The following is an 11743-nucleotide window of genomic DNA, read 5'->3' as shown; positions in this document are numbered from 1 at the left end:
CTCAGACTATTTCCAAGTATGGAGTTCGTTTTCATAAAGGTTAATGGTGCAATTTATCTTACAGTATGTTACAGCCCAAAGTAAACCACTGTTTTTCCTTACTTTATCAAAATAAGTTACTCAACATAATACTGCTATTACAGTCCCATGTTTTAATGTTTGCATCCCTGAATGTCACCTTCTACATAGGTTGATTTTATTCATAAAATATATTTATTTCCGTCACTTATTTGAGTTGCAACTAAAAAAGCATTTGTAAATTGAGCTAAAATGCATAAAATGCCATTTCTTATTTGTTAGTCTGACTTCATTTGACCGACTATCACATGACTCTTCTATGCCCAAACATGACAGCAGAGCAAAGCTATGAAATCAAGGAAATGTCCCCAATTCCGAGTTCCTCAAAGGGAAATGTGGATATCTGTGGTATTTCCCTTAAAAAACACAAGGTGATAAAAGCTATGTGGAAAGGTAATGAATGGATCTCATATAAAGGAAACTCATCTATAATTTCCTCAAAAGTTTGAACACTGGGTTGCACGTCAAAGGCCTTCAAATAAATAACATAATAACATAATGTTATTTATTTGCAATAACATAATGTGTCTTTTGTTCCACGGCCATGTCAGCAGTCCTTTAGTGACTCATCTTTTCTTTTTTGTCTCTAGTAAGACAACAAAATGAAACTTGTCACGTGTGAATGTTCTTCTGCCAAAAAAGGTTAGCTGTATTCTGTCCTTTTTTGTTGAAAAAAAGTAACAAGTAAAATGTTAAACAGAGGACAAACAAGAACACAGTTATCACATATTGCAACAACAGCCATCTCCTGGGCTTCTGCTGTAGCTGTTTAAACACCAACTCACATCATGAGCTCACCACTTGGTAAAACATTTGGTTACACTTGCCATTTTAAAGGGTTAAGCTCGATTATAAGTAGGACATTCAAAGACAAGGCACAACTATCTCAGAAGTACTGCAAGACAATTCAGCAGCCATCGAAGGATCAGAGGTGAGAGAGCAACAGAGATACTCTTTAGTATTATTTTCATTGCCTTTTTGCTTTCTTACACTTTAAACTTGTCTTTCTCACCAGTGATGGATCTCAAATTGTTGTTTCCCTTTCTGATATTACATGGTGAGTCTGAAAATGCAATGTACTTTAACATAAAATAACTTGTGTTACCCTCCATGACGAACTAACGTTCTCTGTTGGTTTCAGTGATCCATGATGTCCATTCCTCCAGCAACCAATGGACAGTGACCGTGCCGGAAAAGATTAGTGTGTTGCAGGGCTCCTGTGTGGTTATTCCCTGCCTCTACAATTACCCAATGCCCAAATCAAAGAAGCCCTTGACCAGCTGGAGTGGATTCTGGCTGAACGGGAAAAAGGTAGTCTCAACCAATGTCCCCAAATTTAAAGTGAATAAGTTGTACAACAAACGAAGCCAGTTCTTGGGAAATCTTGCAGCACGGAACTGCTCCATGCTGCTGGACAGTGTGGGGAAGAACGATGTTGGCCCTTTCCACTTCAGGATTGAAATGCGGCAATACAAAAGCTTCTCCTATTCTAAAAACCCAGTGACCCTCGAAGTCACAAGTGAGTTTTGTAGATAGTTTGAATCATTTCTAAGGCAACATAATTACATTTTTGGTGAATAATATTTGAATCATTGTCCTATGAGTCATTATATATTCCCATTCGGCAGGCGACCCACAGCCTCCTGTTATGTCTGTGGTGATGAATAAGAAGGTGACTGCCTCCTGCTCCGTGTCTCACTCCTGCCCAGTGATCCCACCTCGATTCAGCTGGAGCCACCCTGGAAACATCCTCCGCCGCTCAAAGAAGCTGAATACATGGAAGTGGGAAACAGTGTCAACCCTGACCTTCTCCCCTCGAATCTCCGATTTCAACAAGCCTCTGAACTGCACAGTGCATTACAGAGGAGGGAAGAAGGTGACGAGCTCCACAATTATCAAAACATGACGTGAGCCCAGTGCAAGGGTGTTTCTTAATGCATGTTCAATTAATTCATGTTTCAAGAAGTTTTAAATCTATAGTTCAATGTCTTACAGCTGTCACATGGATACAAGATTACTCTCCGTGCAGATGTTGATAGCAAATAAATAATTATTATCCATATGTAGTATGATGACAGAGATACTTTTTTAAAAAGTGAACTACACTGAACATAATCGGTCAGTGAACACTTCCGTGAACACTGTAATGTAGTTTTAAAGGGCACAAATGACAACCTAATCAGTGTCACTCTCATAATCCGATATTTACCACCTAATATCTGGTGTGTTTACTTCAGAAATGCTTCTCCTTTTAGGTCTTCTTCTGTCAATTTGATTTAAGTGTGTTAATACATATTAATAAAAAACATGAAATGCAAAGTGTGTTGGGTGACTCTTATGATTGTGTTAAACAAGATGGAAATCGTTATTTATATAGTTGTAAACTAGAATTAAATATCAATCAATCAATCAATGTTTATTTATATAGCCCAATATCACAAATGTTACATTTGTCTCAGTGGTCTTCACAGTGTGTACAGAATATCAGTATGACAATACGACACCCTCTGTCCTTAGACCCTCACATCGTACAAGGAAAAACTTCCAAAGAAAACCCAGTTTAAAGGGAAAAATGGGAGAAACCTCAGGGAGAGCAACAGAGGAGGGATCCCTCTCCCAGGACGGACAGACGTGCAATAGATGCCGTGTGTAAATTGAAAAGATAATACATTTGCAACATAGGTAGTCCAAATGTTTGGAAATGCATGTGTGTATAATAGGAAGATGAATCCACGAGGATATCCATCCAGGACCTATGATCCAGGACCACAGCCACGACTCAAGATCCAGCGCTCGCGATCCAGGACACAGGACCGCAGGATCATCCATGACTCCGGATCCCAGCGTATATAGACACCAAAAAGAAAGACATTTGGGGAAGCTGGGTTAATCGGAACATGAGTGTACACGGGTATAGACAGAGAGAAGGAAGAAGTAAGATGTCCCCTGACAAACTAAGCCTATATCAGCAAAACTAGGGGCTGAATCTAATCAGCCCTAACTATAAGCTTTATCAAAAAGGAAGGTCTTAAGCGCACTCTTAAAAACGGATAGGGTGTCTGCCGCCCGAACACAAACTGGAAGCTGATTCCACAAATGTGGAGCTTGATAAGAAAAGGCTCTGGCTCCCATTGTACTTTTAAAGATTCTAGGAACAACCAACAACCCTGCATTCTTGGAACGCAATGCCCTAGTAGGACAGTAGGGTATAATGAGTTCTTTAAGGTAAGATGGCGCCTGCCCATTAAGGGCTTTGTAGGCGAGAAGAAGAATTTTAAATTCTATCCTGTGTTCTATAGGGAGCCAGTGTAAGGCAGCCAGAACAGGAGTAATGTGGTCCCTTTTCCTAACTCTGGTTAGTACACGAGCCGCAGCATTTTGAATCAGCTGAAGCGACTTGATTGACTTCTTGGTACTCCCTGATAATAAAGAGTTACAATAATCCAGCCTAGAAGTAACAAATGCATGGACTAGTTTCTCTGCATCGTTTTGAGGCAAGATATGCCTGATTTTTGCAATGTTACGTAGATGGAAGTAGGCGGTCCTTGAAATTGATTTTATGTGGGCGTTAAAGGATAAATCCTGATCAAATATAACACCAAGATTCCTTACAGTCTCACTGGAGGCCAAATTAATGCCATCCATAGTTAGTATGTCTTTAGATAATTTGTTTCGTAGATTCTTCGGGCCAAGTACAATAACTTCAGTTTTGGTCGTGTTTAACATCAAAAAGTTTAAGGTCATCCACGTTTTTAAGTCCTTAAGGCAGTCTTGAATTTTATTTAGATGATTAATTTCATCAGGCTTGATTGATAAATATAGTTGAGTATCATCCGCATAACAATGAAAGTTTACAGAATGATTCCTTATAATATTGCCTAACGGAAGCATATATAATGTGAACAAAATAGGTCCGAGCACTGAGCCCTGTGGCACTCCATGGCTAACTTTGGTTTGCGTGGAAGATTCATCGTTAACACGTACAAACTGAGAGCGTTCAGATAGATAGGACCTAAACCAGCCTAAAGCAGTTCCCTGTATGCCAACTAAGTGCTCTAGTCTTTGCAATAGGATATCATGGTCGATAGTATCAAATGCAGCACTAAGATCGAGCAAAACAAGAATAGAGACAAGTCCCTTGTCTGAGGCTATTAGAATATCATTTGTGACTTTAACCAGAGCTGTCTCTGTGCTATGATGTGTTCTAAAGCCAGACTGAAAATCTTCAAATAAATCATTGTTTTTTAAGTAATCACACAACTGTTTTGCGACCGCTTTCTCAAGAATTTTTGAGAGGAACGGAAGATTAGAAATAGGTCTATAGTTGGCTAAAACCTCTGGATCGAGGTTGTGCTTTTTAAGAAGCGGTTTTATCACTGCTACTTTGAATGATTGTGGAACATAGCCTGATAATAAAGACATATTCATAATATTTAATAAAGAAGTGCTAATTAATGGAAAAACTTCCTTCAACAGCTTAGTTGGAATTGGGTCTAACATACACGTTGATGGTTTAGAAGAGAGAATCATTGAATGTAATTGTTCAAGGTTAATGGCTGAAAAGCATTCTAGTTTACTATCTAGTGTAATATTAGAACTTACGATTCCGGGAGCTGTTGATAACACTATACTGGTCGAAGGCAAGAGGTCATTAATTTTGTTTCTAAGAGTAACAATTTTATCGTTAAAAAAGCACATAAAATCATTACTACTGAGTGCTAAGGGAATAGAAGGCTCAATATGTTGTCACATTTAAATATAAGGGAACCCATGATGTGGAATGTTGACCTTCTGTATAAACATCTATGAACATTGCAAGTTTCGCTTTTCTTTCCTATATTGTCCGAACACAAAATTATGCTGAATCAACAGGAGGCAGCAAGCTGTACGCACATGTTTTAAACATTTGATAGTTGGTGTGTCATTTGATTGTTTTACATAGCGAAATGAATCAAACGGTATACAAGTTAAAGGTGCATGGAGATGACATGCACGAGATGTTAATCCATTTTACAAATAATAATAATATAATTACAAATATGGGCTGTTTATTGAGGACTGCTGTATCTCCCAAAGTACATGTGTGTTGCCGATGGTTTGAAGTTGTATTCTGAGGTGAGAATAAGGCGTTGTTCGTGTAAGAAATGTGTGATGAACATTTCAACACTCTAATCTAACAGTAAGGTAGTTGCTTCCCCTTAGCCTTCCTGTCAACTTAACATTGACACAATGACACAATGTTCAAGACACACAAGGGGTTTTCCACAATGACCTGAGCATGCAGGATATTTTCACTTTGTCATACGTTTTTGTTGATTAATAAGTTAATCAAAAATATATATCACTACAATAAACAGTATTTCATTTTATCTTACTGTACAATTGATATGTAATTGTACATTCGGTTCTTGTATATCTTATTATATTTTCATGTACATAGAATTCTGCATTTACTTAGTCACTTACAACATTCGCTACATTATTTAGCCCATTGCTTTATTTATTTCTGACATGTACTGTTTATAGTTCACTTCATCTGCATTACTTGCACATTGGTCTTGAAACACAATCTGCACTATTTTATTTGACTCTATTCTACTTTGTTCTTCTTGCACTACTTTTATTTTTGTATTAGTTTTACTGTTTTATGTCCTTTATGGTGGAGGAGCTTGGGATTTAAGATGTGCATTGCCCTTTCTACACTGTAGCTACTGCGCACATTACCATAAAGCCTTTGAATCTTTTAATACAATCTGTTAGGCTGCATGTGTTTAAATACAGATCCATTTACATGGCAGGCTTTCTTAAATGTATTAAGTCAGTTTGTGTGGCAGTACAATTATTCTGTTCCAGATGTGACTATTAAACTGATTTGTAAGTGCCTATATATGTTCAGTGCATCTGTGTAGAAGTGCAACATTTTAGCTGTTCTCCACAGTACGTGCTATTCAACCGGAGGTCTGCAATTTAAAACGTTGACATTCTTGTATGTCACTCTGGTAAAGCAGTCATGCCTTCCTAAATGTAGATTCAGATAAAATGCTACTTTTGCAGAATGTATTATCAAACATATTTGCATGTGAAAAATTACAATAGTTTATTGGTTGATTTTAACAACACGTTTTATTGAAAATCTTACGAGCAGTCAGGGGGAAGCTATTTTTTAGATATGAACATATAAAAAAAAACAGGCATATGTGAATTACAGGAGACAAAAATAGAACACGTATTTCGATACAAAAAAGTTAGGATATCAATATTTTGATTTAACTTGTTGATCCACATCAGTTGGACATCAGAGAGAGACTGCAGCTGCTCCTCCACTTAATTCAACGCTGTTACATATTTGCATATATTGCGTCATCCAAGTCGTTCTGTATGGGAAAAAGATTAGCGCTCTCTTCTCTCATGCATGGCAATAATGAATGAGTGAATTTTCTTTTACATACCTCCATGTTGCCATACAAATGGTCATTGTCATAGGCGTTAGAGCAATTGACATCATCATAGCACCTCTCTTTTCTGAAGACAGAATGCAGAAAACACATTTAGCACATAAACTCCCACAAGGCCACTTTATGTAACTTTTAGTTTTTACTGGGGTGAATGACCTTTTTGTTGCAGCATACACAGGGTGCGCCACATCATCGTCTGCCTTCACAGAGCTAAGATGAAGTTCTCTTGCATCCTCAGACTTCCCCCTGCTGACAGAAACCAGGTTTTAATTTATCTTCTCACACTTTTAACAACCGCTAAAACCCATGTCAACTGCTAAATGTATCCTAGGTTATCATGCCCTATACAAATTCACAAACTGACCTTCATCTACCTGAGAGGATGTGGTTTGATTATGACATATTGTATAATGACAACATTTAAGACACATTCACAACGTGTACTGATAAACCCCTCAACATGCCCCAAATATATATATTGCTTTCTGGTGTCTGTTGACTGCTGTATTCGGAATTTCAATGTACCCATATTTTTAAATGTGTTATAGCACCCTGATGAATGCTATTGTTAAATCCACACTATCTACAGAATAATTGTTGTATGTGAAAAGAATATTTTTCTGCATCAACTTACCATTTTTTACCAACTTTCACCATTATAAAAATCATCACCAGAATCCCACCTGCTACCGAGGCGATGATGATATATAGATTCAGCATCTTACCTGTCCAAACAGAAACCATGTGTTGTCATTTTTCTCTTTCACAGTGTATGATTTACAGTCTTTATGAGTATGTCATGCATTTCTTCCTTACTGTTCACAGGTAGAGAGAGTGTGAGGTTGGCATTGCCTATTGTGTTGTTTGCCAGACAGCAGACAGCCACAGAAGATCCTAACTCTGCGTGCAGAGTCCCGATGGTAACAGAGCCATGTTTCTCCACCTTGGTGCTTGGCAGGACTCTGTCAGGAAGCACAAAGTAGAGCATGCTGGGAGGCTTGGAATCCGAAATGCACACACACTTTACCATATCTCCCTCCGAGGTGCAGGAAGAGGCCTCCGCAATCTCAGGAGCATCTGTAAGCACAATACGTGTAGTTATGAGCCAAACTTTTATCAGAATCAGAATCAGAAACAGGTTTATTACCAGGTAGGTTTACACTTAAGAGGAATTTGACTAGGTGTCGTGGTGCATACATAAAAGTAAAACAACAATTAAAACACAGATAGAGAACTAGAAAAAAGATAAAAAATAATACAAAATATAATCAAATATAAATATAACAGTATTTACATTGCAATGGAATGGAATAAAAAAGAATAAAATATGGAATACAAATAAAAATAGGCCGTAATAAGAAAACAAAACAGATATTGTTGTACATTGTGTGCATTAATCAATCATCAGCATACCATTTTGTTTAAATAAAAAGTCTATCCTTTATTATTTACTTACACAACACATTGAGCTGCACAGCGTTGGATTTGCCACTTCCTATTGTATTGATGGCAGTACAGTACAGGGCTGCTGCGTGTCTGGAGACTTTAAGCAGCCTGTAGTCATGTCCTCGATGCAGCTGGGACCCCGTTTCATTATGCCACTGATAGCTGGTGGCAGGAGGGTAGGCATCACTGGAGCATCTCAGCTGCACAGCTTCTCCCTCCTTTACTTCTGACTTGTGCTCAACCTTTACATTCACTGGAGCGTCTGCATGAAAACATACGAATAACTCTTTATGATGCCATGGCAGAAAATTCATGAAGCAAAGAATTGGAGGATTACAAAATGTAGAAGAGATGGATGCATTAGAGGAAGAATTATAATTAATCCTGAAGGAAACATTAATCTCAGCAAATTTGACCGTTGTTGAGACATTTGATACAAAACTACAAATGTCAACCTCATGGTGGCACTAGAGGAAAAGTCACAGGATCACCAAAGTCAGTATGCTCTGCTCTGGGTATGCCTATACAAAATGGCATGGCAATCCATCCAATATTTGTTAAGATGATTTTGTCTTTGAAAAAATCATATTAAAGATGGACAGAATTTGCTCTCCTTCGTGTAGCCAGCACGTCATCCCAAATAAAAAATGGTATTTGACAGCACAATGCTCTTTTTCCACGGCAGATGAATACATGATGACTGATACTCCTCTGACAGTGACTAAACCTGCTTTTCAAAGCTTTAAATTTGTATTTGAATATATGTATGCTGGTAAAACAGCTTCTACACTGGGTAAGAAAAACATGAATCATCCCACTACAATTTCTTTCCACTTTTTGTCCTTGGTTGTCTCTGTTCTATTCATGGGTGCTTCCTTGTCATGACTATCCCATTCATTTTATTACAGTTTTCATATTAATGCAAATGCTTTGTACCATGTTTGGTAACAGTAAAATAATTGGTATACCTGGTTTATCAAAGCATTGATGTATAAGAGTAGGTCTCACTTATGAACTAAGTTTAAAGTATTAACATCTTGTGTTAGAGACAGTATTTTTGTTTTGATAAGAAAGGCCACCTAATCGTGATGTCTGTAGTCAACCAGAGTACAACAGACTACAATTCCCACGGTGCCTCCTCTAAAGTGACAGTGATGGGCAACCTGTTAGAAAGACTCCTTCGAGGCACAGTTTTTAACCGTTCAATTACCCTTTAAGTTATCAAGTTATATAAGCCTTAACAAGAAAGAAAGCAAGAAATAATACCTAGGTTGTTTGTTATATTCATTTGTTTTGACTATTGTAAAAGCCTATTTTCTTTGTTGCATGTGTAAACGTTTGTTATTTTTATTTTTGAGCAAACCCATTGCATAATATCATCCAAACCATCGGAGGCCAAGCAACTCATCAACTGTAGCCTACTGTAAGTAACACACAGATAAAGGAAAGAAAACGAGTAAAACATGTCTGTTTAACGCGTCTAGTGGCTTGATAGTAAAATAAGGAAGGAAGCCACGACACCTTGATTGTAGACACGGCCCTACTCACGTTTCACTTTGAGGGTCCTGGATGTTTTGTGGTGCTGCCCCCCCTTGTATGTAACGGTGCACTGTACAGGCTTGTTGTGGTCAGCGCTGGTCGGTTGAAATGTCAGAGTAGATGTGGCTGACCACTGGCCATCTTCAAGCTGCTGGGGTTGGACATGTTCCTCCCCAGAGTGACTCCAGGTGAAGACGGGAGGAGAGGTGGGGCAGGAGTGAGACACAGAGCAGGACGCAGACACACTCTGCCCCTCTGTCACCTCCTCTTTCATAGAGAACCCAATGGTATTAAGTTCACCTGTACCAAGGACAAAGTTATTGATAATGGCAATGGCAAAGATCATAAGGTACAGTATTTCTGGTAAGGTAAAGCTCTTTGTCTGCGGGGCTGTTCAAAACTGTGTTATCTTTTTATGTGTATTGCCTCACTTGCTTTGAATTAAGGGATTTGGAATCACTTTAGATAGCAAAGATACAAAATCATCTTGAAATTCCCAAATCATTCAACACATGAAAAGAGGACTGTGGGGTAAAGGATAGTAGAAAAAGATGGATATTTACTTTAACAATGCGAGAGTAGAGTTAGGGTAAGGTTAAGAAAAAACATTTCCCTCTAATAACACAAACATCTCAAAATTGGTGGCATTTGCCCTAATTCCATACATCTGTCAGTCCAGAGAAATGAAACAGTTTCAATATGTTTTGATTGCTATTTACACAAATAAGGAAGTTAAGGAGTTTTGAAGAATTGAAACCTAAAGTGACCTCAGTTATCTATTGGTTGCGGCCTCTGTTGAGGTACCAGTTACACATTTAGCTTTCAAAGACAATTTAAATAAAGTTTAGAAATGTGCTGTTCTTTTGGCACTAATGCAAAATGACTTCTTTAAAGTATGTCAATAGCATAGAGAAGGTAACAAAATGGCAAATGATCCTGTCTCCATTTGCGCTGGTTGCAGTAAAACAGACTACTGGAAACATGCAGTAATTAATTTTGCTGTCATAGAAGTCTGGTGAAAGTTGTTAATAATACTTACTTATCATTGTGATAGAGACTGCATTGCCGTGGTAAGAAAACTTTTCATAGTCAGTCATTTCGATCCTGAAATAAAAAGGCCCTTGGTCACTTTGTTGAAGTGGATCGATCTTCAGAGTGCAGATGTTCTGTCTGACGTCTCCCAGCAGCTCTGTCCGATTCCGATACTGTTGCATTATTTTGGACTTCTCTGGGTGATAGATGACCTGATGTGATGCCTCATACCATATCCCAATGAATTCAGTGACCTTCTTGCCTGGATCTGGATATGAAAACGAGCAGGGGATCACCACACAGGATCCGGGTAGACCTTTGATTGAGGACGGCATCTTAATTGTCCAAGATGAGGCTTCAGTTTGAGTAACTGTAGTAAAATGCAGAAGATAATGTGAGGAATTGAAACAAAGAGAAGTTAGAGGCGAGAAGGACTTGTTATATACATTACAAATATACCTGACTAATACATTATTGGCAAAAACAAAAAAGATAAAAAAATAACAAAAAGACAAAAAGCTGACTGATTGCACTTCTGAGCAGTGCAGTATAAATACTGGATATGCATTGTAGAAAATGTACAGCACCTTTTAAGCAAAGGCCCACAAAAAAGAGGGTCCATGTGAAAGAGGCCATCTCGTCCTCCCTGAGACAGACCTGCAAATGAAGTGGCAAATATTTTTCAAGTGCTACTGTTATTTCCCTGGGAAGGAGATGACTTCACTAGTTTCCCTTCCACTATTAATACATCACAGATACACGGTTTCTGTTCAGTCAGATGTATATTGCGGAAGTTTACAAATCATCATTTTTTTTGTGGTCTGGACAAAGCCATTCAAGTGTATATCTATATCGTTTTAAAAAAAGGTTTCAATTGGTTCTTATAACTTTCTATGTGTGCTTATCACTGTGGTGCCTTCAAAAGCTCAACCCTTGGTTTTATCACAACATTTGCCAACCAGCTGGTCTCACTTCCTTTTTAGGGTTTTTGATATATTTTAGTAATCATAACTTCTCCAATTTTATTGTTGTGAGACATATTTCCCACTGTGTGAAACGTTGAGTCCTTGAACTCACTGCCACCTATCAACAACTCTGTTACTATAGTACTATAAATATTAATGATATAGAATACCTCAGTCATATTTCCCTTAAACTTTTGTTCTAAGTATCGCGATCCCATAAAGCATTTA

The 11743-nt window shown here is 38.0% G+C and overlaps 2 protein-coding genes across 4 annotated transcripts; one reads left to right on the top strand and one right to left on the bottom strand.

The window, feature by feature from the left end:
• The first annotated feature begins 935 nt into the window (after positions 1 to 935).
• LOC117461066 (myeloid cell surface antigen CD33-like) lies at positions 936 to 2397 on the top strand. The gene is made up of 4 exons (XM_071205855.1): positions 936 to 1009; positions 1094 to 1135; positions 1220 to 1597; positions 1707 to 2397. The coding sequence occupies exons 2-4, from the start codon at positions 1096 to 1098 to the stop codon at positions 1982 to 1984; spliced, it is 696 nt and encodes a 231-aa protein (XP_071061956.1). The 5' UTR covers positions 936 to 1009; positions 1094 to 1095; the 3' UTR covers positions 1985 to 2397.
• Positions 2398 to 6182: 3785 nt separating this feature from the next.
• On the bottom strand, positions 6183 to 11246 carry LOC117461208 (B-cell receptor CD22). 3 transcript variants are annotated; one of them, XM_034102992.2, is made up of 10 exons: positions 11138 to 11246; positions 10782 to 10920; positions 10558 to 10622; positions 9528 to 9818; positions 7990 to 8241; positions 7350 to 7610; positions 7168 to 7258; positions 6690 to 6782; positions 6528 to 6600; positions 6183 to 6452 (listed from the first exon to the last, which is right to left on the bottom strand). In XM_034102992.2, exons 1-10 carry the CDS (start codon positions 11184 to 11186, stop codon positions 6417 to 6419), a joined length of 1350 nt encoding a protein of 449 aa, XP_033958883.1. In that variant the 5' UTR covers positions 11187 to 11246; the 3' UTR covers positions 6183 to 6416. The 3 variants fall into 3 exon arrangements, with proteins under 3 accessions (XP_033958883.1, XP_033958881.1, XP_033958882.1); XM_034102990.2 differs by having other exon boundaries at positions 10558 to 10920; XM_034102991.2 differs by having other exon boundaries at positions 6690 to 6779; positions 10558 to 10920.
• Positions 11247 to 11743: the final 497 nt, after the last annotated feature.

This window comes from Pseudochaenichthys georgianus, chromosome 16 (genome assembly GCF_902827115.2).
Source record: "Pseudochaenichthys georgianus chromosome 16, fPseGeo1.2, whole genome shotgun sequence".
NCBI classification, from domain to species: Eukaryota; Metazoa; Chordata; class Actinopteri; order Perciformes; family Channichthyidae; genus Pseudochaenichthys; species Pseudochaenichthys georgianus.
The sequence above is the reverse complement of the archived record's forward strand: the minus strand, read 5'-3'. Positions and strand labels throughout refer to the sequence as shown.

Bases quoted from the DNA above. Each gene is read 5' to 3' on its own strand.
- LOC117461066 (XM_071205855.1), top strand. From the start codon at position 1,096: ATGGATCTCAAATTGTTGTTTCCCTTTCTGATATTACATG. The intron at 1,136-1,219 runs GTGAGTCTGAAA...TGTTGGTTTCAG, and splicing joins TCCCTTTCTGATATTACATG to TGATCCATGATGTCCATTCC. The intron at 1,598-1,706 runs GTGAGTTTTGTA...CCCATTCGGCAG, and splicing joins AGTGACCCTCGAAGTCACAA to GCGACCCACAGCCTCCTGTT.
- LOC117461208 (XM_034102990.2), bottom strand. From the start codon at position 11,186: ATGGCCTCTTTCACATGGACCCTCTTTTTTGTGGGCCTTTGCTTAAAA. The intron at 7,611-7,989 runs GTAAGTAAATAA...TTGTGCTTACAG, and splicing joins TGTGCAGCTCAATGTGTTGT to ATGCTCCTGAGATTGCGGAG. The intron at 6,783-7,167 runs GTAAGTTGATGC...GGTTTCTGTCAG, and splicing joins GTGAAAGTTGGTAAAAAATG to CAGGGGGAAGTCTGAGGATG.